A 22,930-nucleotide genomic window follows, 5' to 3' on the forward strand; every position below is an offset into this window, starting at 1 on the left:
GTTATCCAGGTCCTCTGAGGAGGCCTGAAAGGACAGCTTGTTGCTCCTGCAGGTGCAGTACCTCCTGCCTGAGATGCTCAACATCCTCTCTGCACACAGTTTCTCCATCCTCAAGTGCAGACACCTTGTCCACCACCTCCACCAAGTCACTTTTGACATCCTTAAGATCCAGTGAGAGCTCACGCTTCACTGAGTGAATATCGTTGTGAAGGGAGGTGAGTAGCGTTTCCTTGTATTACCTTGTTAGTGGGACTTCTACTCCCTCATCCAAAAGATGTTGGGCTTGTTGAGGTTGCTATGTATCCCCCGCCAGGGTAGTTCCCAGGGGCCGCCAGCTTCGCTTTCAACAAGCGAGCTTTCTGTACCCTTGCCGCTGCCATGGTGAACCGGTGCAGTCGCCTGTGTGAAGTGCATTCTGGCTCTCACCTGGGTGATAGTACTAGTGTCCCTGGAGATCCCACTGTGCTGTTGTCCCGGCTGTGCGGAGCTCCTCGATGCCAGAAACAATAGGGTCAGAGGGCATCCTGAAGAACCCATGATGCTCCTGGTGCCCAAGTCAGCCCCCACTAGTCAGTAGAAGTACTGTCTACACGTTTTGATATGGTTACCGATGTGCCAAACAAAATACATATTATCTACCAATGCGTTTCTAGTAGAAATATTCAACATGTTTTTAAATTGTAAAATGTACATTCCTACCATAGTACCACCCCTTAATAAATCCTGCTCACCTTCAGAGGTCAGATGACTTCAGTGGCTGCTGGACTGGAAGTGTCCTTGTCTCAAAATGGATTCCATCACCTGGCAGAGGGGAGTGGATCCATGGAAACAGCAAAACCAAGAACCACCTCATTCCAAGAAACTCTGTTACATTGCGTTTCCACCCCATGTCATACAGATATTTCCCACTGTACCACTCTTTGCAGGTGGCCCCTTTGAAGAGTAATGCCATGTTGAGGATCAGGAATGCAGAGCAGAAGAGAAGACCCACCACACAGGTGTCTGCTACAAAGGCAAAGACGAAGGCTGAAGCGCTGACTTGACCTGGGGCAAGATACAACATGAGTAGATTTATTGCTTCAGTGGAAACTAACATTGCAAGGAAAGCAGTTCAGCAATAGATGAAAATATTAATATAGCATAGAAACTGTCTTTTCATATAATCATTACACACACACTTTTAATAATGAAAATTAGCCTCCCTCTAATACTCCTCTCCTTACTTGGTAGATAAAGTAATTCTAAGAGATGAAGTGATATGGCTGGGATCTCACAGATTATTCAATATGGAACCTCTTAAGTAGACCTCTAGGATTCAGGCTACAAGACAAATATCATGCATATATATATGAAGATAATACACAACCATGCCTAAAAACCTAAAATACAAATGAAGGTAAAAAAAAAAGTCTTCTTGGAACAAATCACAGAATTCAATTTTTTCTTTTTTTGTCCTTCCGAAGACAGGTCATAGAAGATACACCGTATTAAAAACATCCTATAAAATCATACACGTCTCAACAATACAAAATTCATTTTACATTTAAAAAGAGAGTACAACAGCAAGCAAGTACTGTCGTTTTTTTCTCGGAACTAAAGTGACAATGCAAAGCGATTGGGTTCATAAGTAGCAGCAGATATTTTCGAATAGTGCAAAATACAACAGCAGCCATAAATAGCAGTAAATAAATAACCAATAATACATGAATATTAAAAATCAATCCTATAAAGGGGTTAGCGGCAGGGGTGGACATTTTAGCAGCAATACAGATACAATCCAAACAGCAAAATGGTAATGTGCATTGGAATTAAAACAGCGTGTTTCTTCTCTTTGCTAAAATACACTTCAAAAAGCTCCCAACAGCAAAGCAAACATCATGGTTATTGAGCTGCTGCAGAAAATACAAAGCCGCTTGCACTTGGAAAATTTGTGTCTGCGCAAAAGAGGTATTAACAATGTCCTGGTAAATGGAAGGTAAAACTGACAAAAAAGACAAAATGTAAAATGGTTTCACTCGAATGGTCATCACAAAGGTAGATAGTAATAGATTCCGAAGAATACTGACCCAAGGGAAAGCATACCAACCACTGAAACGACCCCATCCTGAATCTAGTCAACAAATTCCTTTTGCGCACATTATTTACATATAGTAAATACGGGGCAATATAGGGAGGTACTTGTATAAGGCAATAATCCCTGACAGTGGGTTTGGCTACTTCAGACAATTCCCTAGACGATTCAATATGTTTCCGAAAGCCCACCAAAACCCTCTGTTGATCTCCTTTGCCAATTAGATTTGGGTGCTCAAACAAAGAGGAGTAACCAAGTTCCGTAAGGTCAGTTTTAATGTATTGGAGCAGGGGATACAAAGACCACGAGTACAGCTTAAACAGTCTCTGATAATTGTCCGATTAAAATCAGCCTCTTCATTAGTCCAGATAGAACACCAGGTAGCCTGAGGTGCAGCATTTATGGTATCTTGAACATACTCGAGACCTAGCTCCAAATGGAAGGGAAAATGTGGCGAGGAAGGGGGCACTCCTAAAACTCGACGGCAAAATCTATTTTCCTCCAGCTGCATAGCAAAAACGTACGATACCATATGTTGAAATCGGAACACCTTTGCGCTTATAAATCTCTAAAATTGGGGCTATGGGGTTTTTACCTATGACATAGCAAGTGAATAAGTAGTGCCAAATGCGCTTGTAAATCTTATTATTCCTTTATTTATGCAGGTATGCCATGTACAGCCTTCATCAACATCCAGGCCTAAGTACGGGAAGGAACTAATCCTTTCTAGCTTTTTACCCTCTATATTCAGGCTACAGAACTTAGTATTTTTGGGGCCACAAATCATGACAAAAGTTTTCTTATAGTTTGGCTCCAGCCCCAAGTCCTTCATAAAGTTGGCATAGCAGGAAATGAGTATTTTTAGGCCGATCGCAGTCCTTGCCATAAGGACTGCGTCATCCGCATAAAGAAGTGCTGGCACCGCTTTTTTCTCAACTTGTGGCACGTCGGCCCCAACCATAACTAGAGTTTTCTTCAAATCGTTAGTATAAAAGAAAAATAAGATTGGGGCGAGAACAATTCCTTGGCGCACCCCGCGCTTAAGGCTAAACTGTTCTGAGCATTCGCCACCATTACCATACCTCACTGAGGCAGAAAGATTGTGATGGAGAAGCCTCAGAAAGGAGACCAGATTCGCATCGACTCCCATGTTTACTAAAATGTCCCACAGCTTAGAGCGTGAGACATAATCGAAAGCACTGGTCAAATCCATAAATGCTGGATGAGTAGAGGTGTCCTTTGCAGATTTACATTTAGCCAGGATGAGGTGCAGATTAAGGCACTGTTCGATCATACCTAGGCCCTTCCTAAACCCGTACTGGGTTGGAGCTAAGATATGGTTAGCATTTATCCAGTCCAGGAGGCGGTCTAGCACAACTCTCCCAATTACTTTGGCCGAGGAGTCCAGAAGAGATATTGGTTGATAACGCATGGGGTCGTGCACATCCCCTTTTTTGAAAACAGGCACTATCACAGATGTACGCCAGGATTTTGGAACACCCTCGCTGCAAACTGAATTAAATACAGCGGTAGGTACTGGGGACCAGAATGCTGGGTCTTCCTTAAACAAATCCAGAGGAATTCCATCTGGGCCCGGTGCCTTCTTTCCTTTACTGTTGACAATTGCTTTCCAGACTTCCCCTTCATAAAAAACAAGATTTTGAGACGTTCATTTCAACAATGATGGGGCATCCTTTACAGCAAAGTCAACGGAGTAAAGGCCGGCGTAATGAGTCACCCAAGACTCAGGAGGTATGTGGACAGTTACTTTGTTGGCTGGTAGGGTGGGAGATAGATCTTCCAAAAGGCCGGAGGATCTTTTGAGAGACAAGAGCCAACCACTAAGTGCCACCTCTCCTCCTTCAATGCTAGCTTTCTTTCTTGTGTGGGAAGCTTATACATCTTCCTGCTTTCCCTGATCATAGTCTGGTCTCTGGGGTTTGGTTTTAGAGCCCTTGTGTAAGGTATTATTAGCCTCTCTACAAGCCTTGTCAAACTAGGAGTAAACCCGATTACAGGACTGGGAAATAGGTTTAGAAAGTAGATGGTTAACTTTATGTAGCAGGGTTGCAAACCCTTGTAAAATGCGAGAAAGCTCGCATGGGAAACAATTGCAACTAAACACCAGTGCCGTACTAATCAGGATTATCTATGACATAATACTATTCATGTTTGCTGTGCGCCAAACTACCCGACGCCCGCCTCTTTAGTGGATAGTGTCAGGGTGGATACAGGCTTAGGTTTCTGTTTCCTATAAAGTAACACTTTCTTGGCAGAGATAGGATTGTGATCACTATATGGCAGAATAAGTACCTCGCAGCCCTTAATCAGAGAAAACATACTCCAGGAGACAAATACGTAGTCTATAGTGCTTCCTGTGCCACGTCCAGTAAAAGTAAGAATATAGTGGTCAGTCAATTTGGGTGCCTTATTTACCATACCTCTTTCTAATAAAAGGGTAAATAGAACCAGTCTCCTCGCGTCCATAACATTATGGTCCGGCTCGGAGGTGACTGGCTCAAAGGTGGTCGGGGAGAGAGGTGATGAGAGCCCCAGTTTGGCATTAAAGTCCCCCGTCACCAACAACTTAAAAAGGACGATCCGCTCGGGCCTCAATCTCTGCGAGCATATCAATCAGCCCAAAAAGCCCGTGGAAATTACCTTTAGATGTAAAATTATTATAATAAAAAATTACCAGGTACAGCTTAAAAGTTTCTTTCCAGGAAAGACAGAAAGCCTGCGCCTCCCCCTGCGATAACTGAACAATAATACCAGCAATTTCCACTTTAAAGCAGGCAGACAAGCCCCCCCTTCGCTCTGCTTGATATAGAAGGAATAGCGGGCAGGCTAAAACACATAAATTCATCTAATACAATATCCTTACACTCCCACGTTTCTTGCATAAAAACTATATCATAGGTCATAATAAAAGACCGCATCCCTCCAGACCGATCTTAGAGGCTATACCCGCTATATTCCAAATTAGGATTTTCAGAAAGACGTTTTCAATATGACCTTTGTCATTGCCTAAGCGTACGCTTACCCCAGCAAGGGGGGTGGAGGGAGACAGTAGGGAACTCGGGGACAAATGATAAACGGAACTTAAATTAGCAGAATCCATCAAGCCGGTCCCGATACGAGGATCAACACATGGATAATCGTGCAGTAGAATCACACATTATACCCATGGATAATCGGGCAGTGGAATCACACATTAAATGCCCTCCTTGAAACTAAACCTAACAAAAAAAGAAATACAGACCCCACACTCCAAAGAATCTTCAGCTATTGTTTAAGAATGAAAACAAACAAGAATTTAACCCTCCTTCGTCCCATTCTTAAAATCACTTGGCTTTATCATTGATCATAATAGGTCCAAAATAAAAAAATTAATCTGCAACAAGCTGTTCTTCTGAGAAAGCTGACATTATCAATTACTCTCACAGACGTGAACAGCGGTACAAAAGAAATAGTACATTTGTAGGGCTGTAAGGCCTATATCATTGATACTCAAAGTTCGTCCCGGGGCCACTTGCGGCCATCCTCACCTTTACATACGCCCCCCCCCCCCTGGTCAAAAGCAGCGCTGGGCTGGTGAGTACTTTAATTAAAACTAACATTCTGAACGATGTTAAATAAACTGGCAAGCATTTATTTACATGTACCTGAAGTTAAATTAAAGAAGGTAGAGTAAATAAGGTGTCCGGAACCGCTTAGCTTTAGTAATTCCTTAATTTTTAAAGACATCTTAGATAAAGCATGTAAAAAAAACATGAAATCTCTTCAAAATTTAAAAAGGTGTATTTCATTACCATCTAAAAGCATTTCACCTTAGTAAATCAGATCAAATTGCTGCATTTGGAGTTTTCTTTGTTTTTTTTAAATGATCGCATTTAAACGTATTTAGACCCAGTTTGGCTTTCACCTACCCAGACAGCAATGCCAAATGTGAGCCAAGAGGCAAGTCGGTTGTCATGTGCCTCCTGGGGGTGGCCTGGGGTGTTATTAAACATGGACAGCATTTTAATGTAATAAAACAAAGTCAAGACAAGGTTTTGTACTGCACACGTCTTGAATCATGTATTTTGAGGTTCTCTTTTTTGTGATAATGAAGAAAAAGGAGGTAAACAGAAAAATATAATGGCCAACAATCACACAAATTGGCCAAGTGGGGAAGGCGGGATTGATCCCCGTTTTTCTGAATTACATTGTGCAATTCAGCCACTAGATGTATATGCTTTGCTTCCTACACCCACCTTACACACCTTCCTCACCCGACCTACTCCTTGCTGGCATAAGTGCGGCCTTTAGTCACTTCATAGACCGTACTTAGTGGCCCCTGGAGAAATGTTTGTGAGTATGCATGGCCTATATAATCTGGCCGGCCCAAATCAACTGTCGCTCCTCTCAAGACCATATTTTATACAAGTGACTGCCTTGTTAATGGCGCTGATATATGAGACTACATCTCACCCATTTGAAACGGTGAACAGCCATTAGTGCGCGGCTGTTTCTACGCATGCCGTTACTTGGCAAGCGTTTCTACACATGCGATGTAACAACGCATTGCTTTTAGTACGCTGCTGTTACATCGCCTGCGCAGTAACGCCGCATGCGTAGGGGGCGGGCGCCGCACTTTGAGCTCGTCACGGCGGCCATTTCATCCAGTGAGGGGTCTGCTGCTGCTTTTCTGGGTGCCACTCTCTGCGCCTGCCCTCCTGCCTGCCCACAACGGAGGAAGCCAGAAGGGGAGAAGATTTGAACATCGCGTGGTAAGAGGTAAGTGGGGCTGTGTAGGGTCGTGCAGGGGCTGTGTAGGGTCGTGCAGGGTTGTGTATTGTGTTAGTGTAGTGTAGAGTTGTGGGTTGTGTACTTGTATTAGTGTAGTGTGAGTAGTGTCGGGGGTTGTGCATGGTAGTGTTTGGGAGTAGGGACAGGACTGGGGCTAGGGGCAGGATCGTGATGGGGTAGTGTTTTAGGGTTTAGGGTAGTGTTGTGGGGTTAGTGTAGTCTTTTAGGGTTTAGGGTAGTGTTGTGGGGTTAGTGTAGGGTTTTAGGGTTTAGGGTAGTGTTGTGGGGTTAATGTAGTGTAGGGTTTTAGGGTTTAGGGTAGTGTTGTGGGGTTAGTGTAGGGTTTAGGGTAGTGTCGGGGTTTGTGCTGGGTAATGTTTATGGCTAGGGACAGGACTGGTGCTAGGTGCAGGGTGGTGCTGGGGGTAGTGTTTTAGGGTTTAGGGTAGTGTTGTAGTGTTAGTGTAGTGTAGTCTACTGTTTAGTGTAGTGTCGGGGGGTTGTGATGGGTAGTGAATGAGTGTAGGGAGCGGAGTAGGGGAATTTGTATGTTAATGTAGGGGGTAGAGATTTAGGGTTAAGGGTAGTGTAGTGATGTTTCAGTAGTGTAGTGTAGGGTAGTGTAGTGTTTTAGATGTGTAGGGTAGTGTATTTTCTATGACATGTTATTCCGCATGCTATTTTTATTACTAGGCAAGTTTTTACTTCGCATACATTAACACTTTCAAAGTAATGGTACGCTAAGTAAAAACTTGCGTAGTAACGGTTATTGCTAAGCAATAACTGCGTAGTAATGGCATGCGAAGTAATGGCATGCGAAATACCATGTCATATTCATTTGAAACACCTCCATTGACAACCATTGGAAGTTAGAATCCACTTTAAAATAGCATGTGCCATTCACAAAGTCCTTCATATTCCCAAAACTAGGGCAAACTGCACCCCGTAGCAGGACGAAGAGGCACTAGGAGTGAATGGCACCAAAATGCAAAAAATGAAAAAAACTTAAAACAGCGAAGCAGTCTTTCTCTTGAAAAGCACCAAGACTCGTGAACAGTCTTCTGGATCATCTAAGACTCAACTCTTACTTGCTATCCTTCCATAAAATATTTTAAACGTGTGTTCCTGAACCTTAATGTCTAATCCAGATTCTTTTTCCCTCCTTCCCTTTCCTCTTAAAGCCAACCATCATGTATGCCAGTGCTGCAGTTTTAGATGGTTCAAATGTATGAACTACCACTATTTTGATACAAAGAAAAGATTATCTACAGTCCCCCATTTCTAACAGCAACCTGATAAATGACAAAGCCCTGAGGAGATACCAGGAACTGTTTTCCTGGCATTGAAACACGTCGGCAAATTTAAAGGAGTAACTTGTGGTAAATAGTTATATGTATTTTCCCTCTCTACCACTGCATCAGAATGTCCTGTGACATCATGGAATGTTAAGTGCCTGACTCTAACTAGAGAGTCAGTTGGTCATCTCAGGCTGAGGAGCTGGAAGCTCTCTCCTGGTGGGGTTTCCTACTTGTATCTTACTATCCTGTAACTTGCCACCTATCTACATGTCAATAAAGAGGGATCTACTACTACAATTGGACTACGCATCATTGTTTGTGTACCACAGTTTGGCGACGTTTCTTGGACTAACCTGCGCTACAAAGAAAGAAGATAGAAATTCACCTATAAAGAAACCAAGGACTGTTCTACATTCAAGTAAGTCGATTTCCTGGAGCTCAGAGTAACGCCCAGTAAACCCCACCAGTGTCCTTTCAACTCAGGACAGCCTGCACCCTGGGCGTCTGTGTTGTGAGAGAACTAACTGCCATTTCTTTATCATCTGAACACTAACTGTTTCCAGCTACAAGAGCCACTGTTTCAGCAGGCCTGATCACCCTGTTGTACCTTTCGGCGTTCTTGTTTACATTGACAATTCACCTTTATTACAACCACTGTGTTTTGTGTATTTTTACACAGTGTGAACATTTATTTTCAGCACTATTTGTGTTTGATCTTATGGTGCTACCCTGGCGCTGGCAGTACACTCTCTCAAGCACAGCAACCTGTGAAGTCTGTGAAGTATCGTTTTTTTTTTACATCTATATGGACAGTGTTTTACTTTGACCTGAGTGTTACTTCACCTATTCAGAATGTCGTGGGGCTTTGGCCGTTCTCACAGTTAAAAATATCAGTGACCCCTCCATTTCTGTTTTGCCGACATCTTTGGGAAAAGTGCACAGGGCACACGTACAATTTTGAGACTGTGTGTGACGTCTCTCCGTCACTGTTGTGCCGGCATCTTTAAATTTAGAAATGCGCACGGAGCGCTCGCATCACTTTTGAGCTGACATGTTTAAATTTTCGAAATATGCACGAGCTGCGCACTTCTTACCTCTCCAGAACGGCAACCGTCTTGACTCTATGACGTATGTCTTCGTGTGTACTGCTTATGCTGCCTTGACGAGTTTTGGTGCAGCAGCGTGCCTTAAGCCACTCGGTGAGCGTCAAGCGGAGCGTCATGCTGTCATACCGCCTTCGTGGATTTACATGTCAGCCTGCGGCAGCTTCTCACACAGGCGACAGCAGTTTTGGTTCTATGAAGCTGCAACCTTCAAGCTACGTGGTCGTTTTCCCATGTGGACGTTTACCGCTCTGCCTTCTATGTGGTTCAACTGTCCTTTACAGAGTCTGTGCAGAGTATGTGGATATTTTAAACTTTTGACGAACTCCTCTTCTGGACTGTCGGAGTCACTGTGCAGTCCTCACACATCACTCAGTTTCTACTCTTCGCAAATACTGGCACATGGACAGTCGATATCTCAACATTGGATGTTCTTCTTCAACAATCTGTCTTCCCTAGGTTGGATGAATCAGTTCCTTGAGTGGAGGATCTTGTGGACTACTTTTCTAGACTTGCCTGCACGTCACCCAGTGTCAAGTCACGCTTCGAAGTTAATGAACAATTTCAGCCAAGAAGACCTCGGGTGAGATATCGCTCACCGGAGCTGTATTCTATTGTTTATTATTATGCTTATACTTCAACTTATTTAATTTTCAGCGTGTGTAGTGGCTTGGTGTGTGAGTTGAACATAATGGATTATTATCTTTACTTTTGAGGGGTTGTAGTATGTCATTGTGGAGAAATTTTAATATCTCTGTGTATGTTGTGGGTGAGTGAATGTTTTGAGCTTTAAATTTCCTAAGGCAACGTCTTAACCCTACGGTGTACCCTTGTTTAGGGGAGGGGGTAGGGCTAGTCAATACCTTATTTTGAGACTAGGGTGATGTTGTACCTTATGGGGTACCCTATATGTACATATAGGGGACGTTGTGGTTTTAGTCACACAGGAAGTGTATCCTGTGTTTCACCCTGCTTGTGCAGCTAGGGTGTTTGAGTCTAATTAATACCCCATCCATGTACTTAGGGTTGGTACTTATGGAGTACCCTTACTTAGGGGAAGTTGTGGGGTTATAGTGACAGTCAGTGACTACAATTTTGTTTCCTAGGGTCTTATTGTCAATTTATTGGAGAAGTTACGTTGCGCACTTTCACGTGGTGTACCCTTTTATTAGGGGAGGTAGTCTGCATGTAACTAGTTTCTTAGAAAGTTTCAAAGATTAGTATCTTTGTGTACCCATTTTAGGGGAAAGTAGTGTGCATTGTCAAAACCGCCATTTAGTGATGTTTTCTTGAACAATTTCTACATTGTTCAATGGTGTACCCTTTTGTTAGGGGAGGTATATGTGTTAGTTTAAGTTGCATCACTCTGTGTGGGTAGTTGAGGTGCGTTGTCAGCACTACCTCTTAGTGTAGTTGCTCCACTATTGCCAGTGTGCGGCTACTGTGTGCTTTGTTCCAGAGGCGTTAGTTTCCTCTGGTGTACCCTTTCCTGGGGAGTTGTTTTGTTCCACAGTTTAAAAGATTGCCTTTCGCAAGGTTTTTCTTTTTTTGTGTAGGTTACCAGTGTAATTTTTTGTGCTTATTTCCATCTGCACTCATTTTGTCATACAGTTGTTACACCCTGCTTGATTTGCCAGGATCGCTACCTTGTTTTTTAAGGAGGGTGGATGGGCATGTTATGTAATTTGCATTTAATTCATCTGTGCATCTTATGTTTATCTTTCTACATGCCTCTTTTTATTGTTCTTTGTTTATGCTTTCATGCTTGACTTTCCTGCTTTTCAAATTGTCCCTTTTACTAGATCAGAAGTCTACAGTCTTCTCTGAATCCTTCTACTCCGTCTTGACTTCTTTCTTGCTGTTGTTTGTTAACGGAAGAGGATGTGTGGTAAATAGTTCTATGTATTTTCCCTCTCTACCACTGCATCAGAATGTCCTGTGACATCATGGAATGTTAAGTGCCTGACTCTAACTAGAGAGTCAGTTGGTCATCTCAGGCTGAGGAGCTGGAAGCTCTCTCCTGGTGGGGTTTCCTACTTGTATCTTACTATCCTGTAACTTGCCACCTATCTACATGTCAATAAAGAGGGATCTACTACTACAATTGGACTACGCATCATTGTTTGTGTACCACATAACTACTAAGCAATAGCTGGCTCAAAGATTGTTTGATTGATTGATTACACTCCTTTTTCTTGGACTTTGTCCTTTACTTTTTGGAATCAAATATACATGAATACATAATGTTCTGTTTTGTCTAAAAAGGTCTTTTTCGTTGGGATGTATGATGTTAAAAAACTGTTTGATTTAGCGTCTATATGTATTGTTGTATTTATGTCTGTAAATTGCATTGTATAGTTATGTAAATATATGAATGTACAGTTGTCTTATCTTTGCAATAACGATCTAACAAAAAGTTTTAAAAAAGAAAATATAAATGAACGGTATGAATAAAAATACCTGGTCAAACTAAAGAAACTATTTTTTGGCCGTCATAAGTAAGACTGTGTATAAAGAAGGGTGGTGTAGGCACCTTGTTTGTTTTCTTGCAGTTTTAGGTCAGCACCCCATTTCCCTTGCAGCTGAAAGCAGTAAAGTTAAAAGCGGAGAATCTTGGATTAGAACTCTTCACGGTTAACACTGGACCACTGTTAGACTAGATCACATAATCTACCCGATTCTTCTTTTTTCTTGTTATTACCTTACTGCAGTGGCTTTATTTTCTCTCTTTTGAACGCTAGTAATATGCCCCAGAATTTGTGTAGCAGAGACTACTGAAGGAGAAATGAATTGTTATAAATGAATGCAGAGGTATGCCAGTATATAAAATGGGCTAAGAATCTGTTATTTCCTTCATTGTACTCTGTGTTGTTGATCTCCAACCAGTTTGACATGTTAGTAGCCTTTCAGGCAGAGAGGTAATTTGGCGCAGTCTTGCGGCGGCACTGGGTACCGAAATTGAAGTGGAAGGAAGCAACCGCATCCAGACAAGGTAAAGCAGTGAGTGGATTTCCGCACACAAGCAATGGCCCTTTCTCATTTAACTGCTGGTAATGCTAGATTATTTGGCCTGCCCCAATGAACTGTAGAGCTGTTTAAACATATACTTCATGCAGCTGCTTTCTTTGTTAAAGGCATGAGGAAATCAGGCCACATCACTCCAATTTGAAAGATACTGCCTGCATGAGGGTCTGCATTGGCTAATCCTTTGATCATATTATAGGCTGTGGCCTTGGGATTCAAGCAGAATATCTGCTCGTAGGAAATGGCAGCCTGTGCAGCCTCTAAAAGCACAGGACTTCCCAACTGCTGATTTAAAGGACTTCAGTGTCAAGCTTAGCACGTTAACCTTTATATCCAATAAAAATGTACCACGGGTCAGTTAGTTTGCTAACCTCCACCGAAGAATGGAATTGAATTGAATTGAATTGAATGTGGGTTTGTAGAGCGCGTAGTAACCCGGAAGCATCCCAGCGCTAAGAAACCAAAACAGCAGTACCAGGGGGTGGGGGGGGGGGGGGGGGGGAGACAGGGAGACTGCAGAGGGGTCAAGGAAAGAGGTGGGTTTTCAGGAGTTTCCGAAATCGGAGGTGACAAGGTTCGCTCCTGAGTTTAAAAGGAAGGGCGTTCCACAGTTTTGCTGTGGTGACCGAGAATCGCCGTCCTAAAGACTATGGCTATTCCAATTGTTTCACACTGGAGATGAGAGTGGAGGGTACTGTTTGCCAGAGTGAAAGTGTTGCAGGCCTCTGTTCCAAGGCATCTTGACTAAAAATAAAATTCAAGTTGTTCCTTTGTCTTTAGCCAGGCTACTTCTCCATGAGCACAATACTGCGGCTGCGATCAGCAAACACTCGTATGTAGTGCCTTCAGAAAGTGCATCCCTCAGAGGCATCAATGCATTTTTGTATAAGATAATGCTGAGTGGGGTGACATATCTTACTACCCAATTGGCTTTTTTTTCATTCCTTCAAATGAAACCCCATAAAGCAAATGTTTCGGTTGCTCCCCCCAAACAAATCTGTGACTTCGCCAGGAAAAAAGTTTTCAACCTCCTTGCGGGGAGCATTGTTGGTTTTCCTTGCCCAACCATCCATGGTGGACCTGGGCAGGTAAAGTATTCGCCAGAAGGACTGCCCTAAATAGGACAGAAGGTCTGATGCATTGATGGTGGCAGCACGGGGGGGGGGGGCTACCACTGCAGTCAATCAGCTGATCCCCACCTACAATTGAAACAGGGGAATCACAAGTTTAACAGGGAAAGGAAACTACAGATTTACAGTGGTTCTCCCATCCGGCCAAACTCAATGACTCCCAAGCCTACATACTGCACAAAGAATCCCTATCGGGGGCTCTTTTGTTTTCCATTTAGGAAATGTTGGCAGGGAACAACAATACAGTCAATAAAGGACCTGGCCATGTGAGGGCATCTATACAGGCGTCTGTGGAGTTCTTATGCCCAAATACTATGCCTTTGCACAAAAACATACCCCAAACCAGAAGAACTAGACAAGGCCCATACTTGCGTAGGAGCAGTTAACTTAAAGAGGATGAAAGCTGGGAGGATAACTTTATCTGGGATTTCATGCAAAAATCCCTAAGCTGTCTTTAGCCAACACTACTCCTTAGTATCTGCACTTCTGTAATCTGGAAGAAGTATGTATACGTAGTTTCCTTTCAATCTGCGAGGTGCCATTCAAAGAAAGTGGATATCTTCAGAGTGGAGACTCGGAGACTCAAGGGAAATTGGAAGGAACGACTACACGTTTTAGAATTTAAAGAACGATGACAATCAGACCAACATCAACACTAAAAATCAAAAACCAAAAGCATATTCGGAGGCAACTCTTCAGAGTTTCTGCATCTGTGTCATTGGGGTTAAAACTCAGGGTTGGGCCATGGGCATATTGCTGCGAACAGTGTGGCACCTGGGACCATAAACCGGTTTGTGGATCTTCATTACCAGCATCTGTGGGAGGGCATGCTTTAGAGGAAAAATTGGCTGAGTTGCTATGATTGTTTGTCCTTCGCTGGAAAAAGTAAATAGAGTTTTCACCCACTCAGGGCAAGTCATCAAGGGGGTGGCTGGGCAACAGATTTCTTCTGCTTCAAAGTGGATAGATCTTCTCCAAGAGTATAGGGATCTTGGATTAATTATTAGTCAAATATTGCCATCTAATCTCTGTACGGACTACGCTGAGGAGCAAATAAATAAAAGGTAGGTAAACTTCCTTTGTGTTACAGATCAAACTTTTGATAAATCGAGGGCTCCTAGTCATTTGGCGCACTGGTCCAGATATTTTCTCCAATGTTTGCCCAGACTTTGCTCTAACATTGGAGGAATACTTCCCTTAACATTTGTGGACTGTGCCTGTTAGAAATGAGAGTCTGTAGACGGCCGGTTGTTACCCTGTCCCATTAGGGACCCTTCTTCCAAGTCAGGATAAGGGGGATACACTACGGAAATAACCCCTGCTCACCCACTTATTAGCTTGGCACGAGCAGTCAGGCTTATCTCAGAGGCAGTGTGTATAGCACTTGCACATAACCAACAGTAATAAAGAGAAAGCACAACAAAAGGACATCACAACAGTTTTAGAAAAGTATTCAATAAATTATCTATGCAAACACGACTAAAAAAGGTAAAAATCCAACATATAGTTCTCAGAAATCTCAATAATCAAAAATAGACTTAAGATACATTTCCTTGAAGTCGATAGCTCCGTCTGGGATCATCATGGCATTGTGAACAACAAATCCACCAGTTCTGGCTGACCGCGGCATCGCAGGCACTCTACGGTGTCAGGTAGACCCAGAAAACAGTACTTTTTTGATATGCAGGGCGTCAGCGACCTCTCCTTGATCTCCAAAGAGCTTGTATCGGCAGACATTGGTTCCAGATCGAACTCCTCGCAGCTAAAGTAGGGAGCGCCGGCAGGCATCAGGCCATGGTGCGAAGTGCAGCGGTACAGTGCACAGTGCTCTCAGGTCGCAGTGCAATCAGCGGCTCGGTGAAGGTGGTCCAGCGGCTTTGGTGAGACCAGGACTGCGGTGCGAAGTGATGTGGGGCTCGGTGCGTTGCTGGCTGGTCACGGTGCAAGCAGCGGCGTTGTTGTTGCGGGAGTTATGTCGTCGGCTGAGATACCGGAGTCGATGGCGCCAGCGTCGGAAGGCCAAGGCTGTGGTGCGGGATGAGGTTGGGGAGTTAGGGGGCTCGTAACTCACGAACTGTGCCCTCAAACCATGGTGCAAGTAGTGGCATTGATGTCGGCGTGAAGCGCTGTTGTTGGAGATACCAAGGCGGCGCGTGAAGCGAGGCAGAGTATGGTGCCCAAAGGTCAAACAGCGGTTTGGTGGGGCCTTGAAATGCGTCGGTGAGACCAGGGTTGCGGTGCAAAGTGCGGCGGTGCCCAATGCGGTTCCTTCAGGACACGGAGTCCGTTACCGCTTTTTCTTCTGTTGCAGCATGAAACACACAGTTCCCAGTGCTGGTAGCAGATGAACTTGAAGTCTTAGCTGTTCCTGAGACTTCTTGAACAAGTGTCAAGCTCTACCTCAAGCCCCTGGAGAAACTCAAACAAAGAAGTTGCAGAAAGTTTAGTCCAGTCCTTTCTTTGCCAAGACAGAAGCAGCCACTGTAGGTCAACACAGCCAGCACACAGCAAAGTGGTAGTTCCTCTTTACAGCATCTTCAGCTCTTCTTCTTGACTGATTTCTGAGTCCAAAAGAGTTTTAAAATTCTGGGGTCTGGGCTCCAATATTTATACCACATTTCACTTTGTTCTCTTATGGCAGAGAGTCTCTGTGCTTTATCCAAACCAGTTCTGTCCTTTCTGGACCAGCTTCCTGGTAGAGGTGGAGACTGCATTGTGTAAGGAAGACCGGGCCTATTCGTAATCAAGGAAATCTCCTCCCACCACTCTAAATGCAGACCAGGCCTATTCAGTCCAACTCTGAATTACCCAAAATGGCAGGACACACCTCAACCCCCCGTGGCTGTCTACAGTGAATGCACATCTCCAGCCCTGGTCTCTCCAAAGCCAGATAGTCAATCCACAGCTCAGCAGAGGCACACAGGATGGTTAAGCAAGACACTGACTACTTTCTAAAAGTATAGCGTACAACAGTGTCTCAAAGGGTATTGTTTAGTAGACAATTTACAGAGGAACACAACAAATTGCCCTGAACAGGGGAAGGAGAGAAGAGCAGGGAAACAAGAGACCAGGAGGCATATGATTGAGAAAATGTTTTTCACATATATTTAGGAATACGGTCAAATTAAACAATCATAAAAGCACTGTGTTACATTAAATGTCATGTAACCTGTACTATACAGTGTACACGTGCTTGTGAGAAGGTGAACGGTGCTGGTGACACCTGAAGGGATATATACAGTGGGAAGAAGGGCGCCAAAAACAAGTGATATATATAAAGCGTACTCTTAATAATGCTCATTCATTTGATACATTAAGAACAGATTCATTCTTCAGGGCAATCACGAAGGAGGAGCCGTAAATTACGCTGTAGAAGTCGACAGTGTGCCGGCCGTTATACAGTATTAGGTCATCATCAGGACCAGATTACAATCATATGTCTCAAAGTCTCTTGTCTCCCTGATCTCCTTCTCCTGTTCACGGCAATTTGTTGTGCCCCTCTGTAAATTGTCTGCTAAACAATACCCTTTGAGACACTGTTGTATGCTATAAATTATTTACCCTGGTCTCTACCGGGTGTAAGGGTAACCTCCTGTAGTTTGTTACTGCATACTTTCTATAAGTGCCATTTTTAAACACATAATTTAAAAAACATCTTTACTAAAAGATATATTTATAAATTCTGAGTTCAGGCATACTAAACTCAATTCTCCAATCTTATCCCAATGGAAAGTTATATGTGTAAGATGTTACAAAGTATCTCCCATTCTATCCTATGGGACAGACAGCTTTTCCATAGTGAAAAACTAAATACTCTGTATTTCACTATCACACATCAGTACATGTCCTACCATTCACATAACTGCACCCTGCCCATGGGGTACCATGGGCCTACCTGAGGGGTACCTTACATGTTAGAAAATGGAAGGTTAGGGTCTGGGAAATGGGTGCCCTTGCCAGGTGGACATGGCAGTTAAAAACAGCGTTCAGACACTACAATGGCATCTCTGAGGTACACTTACATGGTTACTTCTATGGGTGGCAGAACCGGTGCTGCAGGCCCACTAGTAGCATTTTATTTACAGGGCCTGTGCACACAAAGTGCACTGTATTAGGGACTTAGCAGTAAATCAAATAGCCAATAATGGAAAGACCAATCCATAACACAATTTAGATGGAGAGCATATGCATTTTAGCACTGAATAGCAGTGGTAAAGTGCCCAGAGCTCTAAAACCAACAAAAACAGAGTCAAAAACAGGAAGCCAAAAAGTAAAAAGTCTGCGGGTAAACCTGCTGAAAAAGTAAAGTCTAACAGTGCCCAAGACTTATATATACTAGTCATAAGTGTGTACTTGGTACACCTTTTCATTAAGTCTAGATACTGCAATAGCATGGTCAAAAGGGGTATGAGGGTGAAATATTAATTCTAATGGAAATAAAAGCATATTGCCCACGCTGATGCAACATGCTGCAGAGATGTCCACACTAACCACTCCAATGGATACAAAAGAACATCCCCTTCACAAGCAGAAACACCTCAACTGGTGACCTACAGATTTAATACAACTTAACACGCACTGGAACTCCACAGGGAAATAGAATTATTTTTTGGGGTATATTGCGATTTACATCCCTCATTATTCAGGAGCAAAACTAGTACTGGCATATGCTAACAAGGGCATCATGTTATTAATATACATTACATACTGAATTCCTACTTCACATACATTTAATATTACAGGATTTAATAATCAAAAAAGGAGATTGCTATTAGCTCCGGTGCAATATTAACATTCACAAGAGTCGGTCCAGGCTTGACAAGGCATTTTTTGCACACAAAATGTGTCTAAAGTACACAAAAGTGGTGTGCTCAGAGCTTAATTTGAGCCAGCAGGAGCCACCAGCACTTATTTTTGGGGACCGTCACTTGTGTTTCCTCACCAGAGATTGCCAGAGAGTGAAAAACAGACAAAAGGAAAAAAAAAAGAGGAAGAAAAAGACAGCTAAACCGCCACCGAGAAAGCACGGACCGGCAAGAGTGAGATAAAGGGGCAGGGAGTGGTAGCAAATTAAAGAGGCCTGAGGTGGATCCAAGACTACACAACCTTGGTACTCGGCACGCTGACATTTAATCACGCCAACCGGGCTTCTTAGTAGCGCTTTGGGGACCGCACTCATTATTTTACAAACTAAGCACCTGGTGTGGTCAACACACAGACTCAGTACTGTGCACGGTTTGTGAACCTCTATATGCGTCTAAAAGTGACCGTTTTTTTTATCTCCGTTAATGATTTCTCAGACCCATCCTCATACTGGAGGTCTGTAGCATATACAAATTTCCATTTCTGGGAATAGCTGATTGGAGTGCCGTTCAACATGGACTTTGTGTTCAGAGCAAAGAGAGAACGGTGATGCCTAATTCAATCTGGTTCTGTTGTACATTAATCTCCAGATTCTTCTGGAAGATTTCAGGGGACAATTTCTTTTTTTTTTTAATGGTGTTTCTTGAACCCAATATTTTCGGTCTTTTCTTGGGACAGCTTGCACTGTCCCCTCATTTATTTTAGTTTATTTATTAGACTGGTGAAGAAAAAATAATATTCTTATTTGGTTTCTGTAAGGACGAGGCGCAGACAGGAGTTGGAGGTCAAAGGTTTATTGTAGAAAAGAGAGCCGTCCAGCTTGAAGGGGACAAGAGCAGCTGCAACTGCCACGCAGGGAATCAAGGAGTGGAATGCACAGAGCATAGAAACCCCACAGGTGACATCACAGAGTTCAGTAATGGAATCACAACAATTAGTAGGCAAAGCAGATCACCACACACCTCCCCCCTTTTTGAAGAAAAAAACCAAAAAAAAAACAATCCTGAGAGCAAAATAACAATAAGTAAAACAGATTAAATGTAATCACGAAACTTGTTAGGTCTAACAGTTGCTCTAGAACTTTTCCTTAAACCATTCCCAACATTGACAATTTTAGGAGAAAGAACAGTTGCACGGGAAGAATCTTTAGCAACACGAGAAGTGCTCCACCAATTACCATTAGACAATTTGACAGCATTTTTGCGAACTTCCACAACCTGTTGAGAGTCAAGAAATTTAGAGAGACCTTTTTTTACAGTGACAGGATTCTTAATTCTAACCCAATCACCTGCACGAATACTGGGAAAGGACTTTTTGCATAATTGTTCATTATTGGGCAGAGAACTCGAAGATTTTTTGTTAGCACATTGCCAAACCTCTTCCAAATCACAGCCCCGGTGGAAACTTTTAGCCATCCAAAAAGGGAAAGCTTGAGAGCAAGCTTTCCTTCCTCTCATGAGTTCGAAGGGAGAAAAGCCAGTGGCAACATGAGGGGAAATGCGATAAGACCAAATGAGATCTCTTACAGCTTGAAAAATACAATTGCCTGACCTGAAAGCAGCTTGCACACATTCAACAATGACTCTATTGAATCTTTCGGTCTTGCCGTTGCTCTGGGGATGATACAAGGGAGTTCTAGTGTGTTTAATACAGCAATTTTTTAAGAAAATACCCATTTCTTTGGAAATAAATTGTACACCGTTGTCGGTGAGAATTTCTTCCGGACAACCCTCCCTCAAAAATATTTTACTCAAACAATCAATGACACTTTTAGAGTTGGGAACATTAATAGGTTCAACTTCAACCCATCTGGAAAGATGATCAACAAGAACCAAGAAATATTTGGAAGTATTGGGAAGAACATGAAATGGACCTAGAAAATCCAGACCAATTTTCTGCCAGGCTCTGATAGGAGGAGGAACAACAGAATCACTAACACCTTCTAAAACAAGGACCTTATCACTGGTGTTGCATCGTGTACAAATTTTAATGGCTTCAACAATCTGATTGTCCATTTTAGGCCACCAAAAGTTTGATCTGACATTTCTCTTGGTAATGGTGGCTCCTAGGTGTCCAGAATGTGCATCAGCAATTATTTTCTCCCGATAAACAGAAGGAGGAATAAATGTATTGCCCCTAACAACTTTACCATTTTCTAAAGAAAGTTCTGAATTAATTTTCCAATAAATCTGAAGTTCGGGAGAAAGAGATTTTTCTTTGGGCCAACCCTTTTGAATGAAAGAAGATACATCTTTAAGTACAACATCATTTTCAACTGCTTTGATCCAATCACTTTCAGCAAAGGAAATGGAATCTTCGGAAATGTTAGCCACAAAACATTCTTCGATCTCAGTTTCCCAATCGTTTTCATCAGAATCTTGTATGGGTAATCTGGACAAACAGTCTGCCCGTTTGTTTTTTCCACCTGGGATGTAGATAACTTTAAAATTGAACTCTAATAATTTAGTAGAAAGTCTAGCCAATCGTGCAGTAGTACGTTTGATATTTCTGCCTGACAAGATATCGACAAGGGGTCGATGGTCGGTCTGAAGAACAAACGGTCTGCCCCATAAGTAAGACTTGAATTTCTCAACGCTCCAAGCGCACGCTAGGAGCTCTTTTTCTATAACTGAATATTTTCTTTCAACAGGACGAAGGGTCCTGGAGGCAAACCCCACTGTAAATTCCTTTCCATAAGCCAATTGTGAAAGGACAGCTCCTAAGCCATATTCACAGGCGTCAACAGTGACTACAGTTTCTCTATCACCATTGAAAGGTTGAAGAGCAGGGGCTTTAGTAATATGCTCTTTAATAAGCAGAAAACCTTTCTCACATTCATCAGACCAGCTGAAGGTAGCGCCTTTTTTAAGTAGAAGTCTAAAACATTCAATAGTTTTGGCATAGTCTTTCATGAATTTTGAGTAAAACTCACAAAGACCAAGAAAGGATAAAAGTTGTTCTTTGTTAGAGGGAGGGGGAGCTTCAATAATGCTTTTGACTAAACCTGGTCTGGGTTTAATGCCATTTTCGGAAATGATATGACCAAGATATTCTACCTCTCTGGTTTTGAATACACATTTACTTTTCTGTAAAGTTACACCTCTTTGTTCTAAAATATTGAAAACTTGGTCTATGACTTTCTCATGTTCAGTCTCAGTTTGAGTAAAAATGAGAATGTCATCTTGGAAAACGACTACATTAGAGAGTTTTTCAAACATTTCAGACATAATTCGCTGAAAAACAGCAGCGGCAGAAGCCAGGCCAAAAGGAAGGCGACGAAATTGGAAAACACCATCAGGTGTTACAAAAGCAGTGAGATGTCGTGAGAGGGGATGCAATTCAATTTGGTGGTAAGCTGCTTTAAGATCAAGTTTGGAAAACCAAGTAGAAGAGCCCACTTTAGTTATCAAATCTTCAATACGGGGAAGGGGAAAACCATCGACCCAAATGGCCTCATTAAGACTGCGTAAATCTACACACATCCTAAGGTCACCAGACCTCTTCCTGGCCAAAACAATGGGAGAAAGCCATAACGTGGATTCTACTTTCTCAATGATTCCTTGTTCACATAGTGACTTGAGATGTTTAGATAAATCATTTCTGATGCTAAGTGGGACATTTCTAAGTTTGTGTTTGATTGGAGTAATGTTGTCTTTGACCTTAATGAAATGCTGAAAATTGGTGATTTTACCAAGGCGATCTTCAAAAATCTTCTCATATTTACTTTCCCACCATTTGCCATTTAAAATGTTGCACACAGGAACAGGAGGTGAAGGTATGGAACAAGGAGAATTACACCCTTCAATAAATACAGGATTAGGTAAACCAGGCTTGATGGTAACACCGAATTCAGCCTGATGTAGGAGACCAAGGACATTAATGCCTCGCTTGGCAACATAAACCTTCCCTTTAATATGTTTATTAAAAATTGAGATTTCAGCCCAGAAGTATCCTAAGAGATTAATTCTGCTCCCTTCAAAAGCTACAGTCAGAACATCAGGAGGAAGTAAACACTTGTCTCGCCAAAAATGAGAGTATTTGTCATGAGAAATAATAGTAATGCGAGCCCCAGTGTCTACAAGTAATTGAACATGATAATTATCAATGATGGTGTCAACTTCGGGATCAGGAACATGAAGAGTATAGCTGGAGTCATCACTATCTTTTACCACAACAACATACTCTTGAGTAGTTACATCACAATCCGGATATTCACTGGAAAGCATTTGAGAATTTAAATCGGAAAAAGAATCATTCTCATTTATGACACATTGCACATTGCCTCTTCTACCTCTCATGCAAACCTTTGAGAAATGACCATTTTTGCCACATTGGCTGCATTGTTGGTTAACAGCAGGACAATTTTTGAAATTAGAAACATGGTAAGAGGAACCACATCTGAAACAAAAAGTACTTTGACTAAATTGTCTATTAGGCATAAAAGGTCTTCTGGTACCCACTCTTCTAAAATAACCACGTGAGTCACGAGGAATGAAGTTGGGTGTCTTGATAGAAACAGGCATTTTGGTGGAGACTGCACCTGAAATAGAAGTGTTAGAAAGAGAAACTTCTAATTGTTTAGAATCCTCCAAAGATGTCTCTTATACTTTTAGTTATGTCAATAGCTTTATCCAGAGAAGGATCCTTGCA

The 22,930-nt window shown here is 42.4% G+C and overlaps 1 protein-coding gene across 2 annotated transcripts in view; it reads right to left on the reverse strand.

Annotated features, from left to right (window-relative positions):
• Positions 1-22,930, reverse strand: part of LOC144781810 (putative palmitoyltransferase ZDHHC24) — a 154,395-nt gene that overhangs the window by 103,557 nt on the left and 27,908 nt on the right. For both annotated transcript variants that reach the window (XM_078660823.1, XM_078660824.1), the window contains exon 4: positions 732-1,044. In XM_078660823.1, coding sequence (XP_078516949.1) covers positions 734-1,044 — 311 coding nt within the window. In that variant the 3' untranslated portion in view covers positions 732-733. The remainder of the gene's footprint in view (positions 1-731; positions 1,045-22,930) is intronic.

This window comes from Lissotriton helveticus, chromosome 9, assembly GCF_964261635.1.
Source record: "Lissotriton helveticus chromosome 9, aLisHel1.1, whole genome shotgun sequence".
NCBI classification, from domain to species: Eukaryota; Metazoa; Chordata; class Amphibia; order Caudata; family Salamandridae; genus Lissotriton; species Lissotriton helveticus.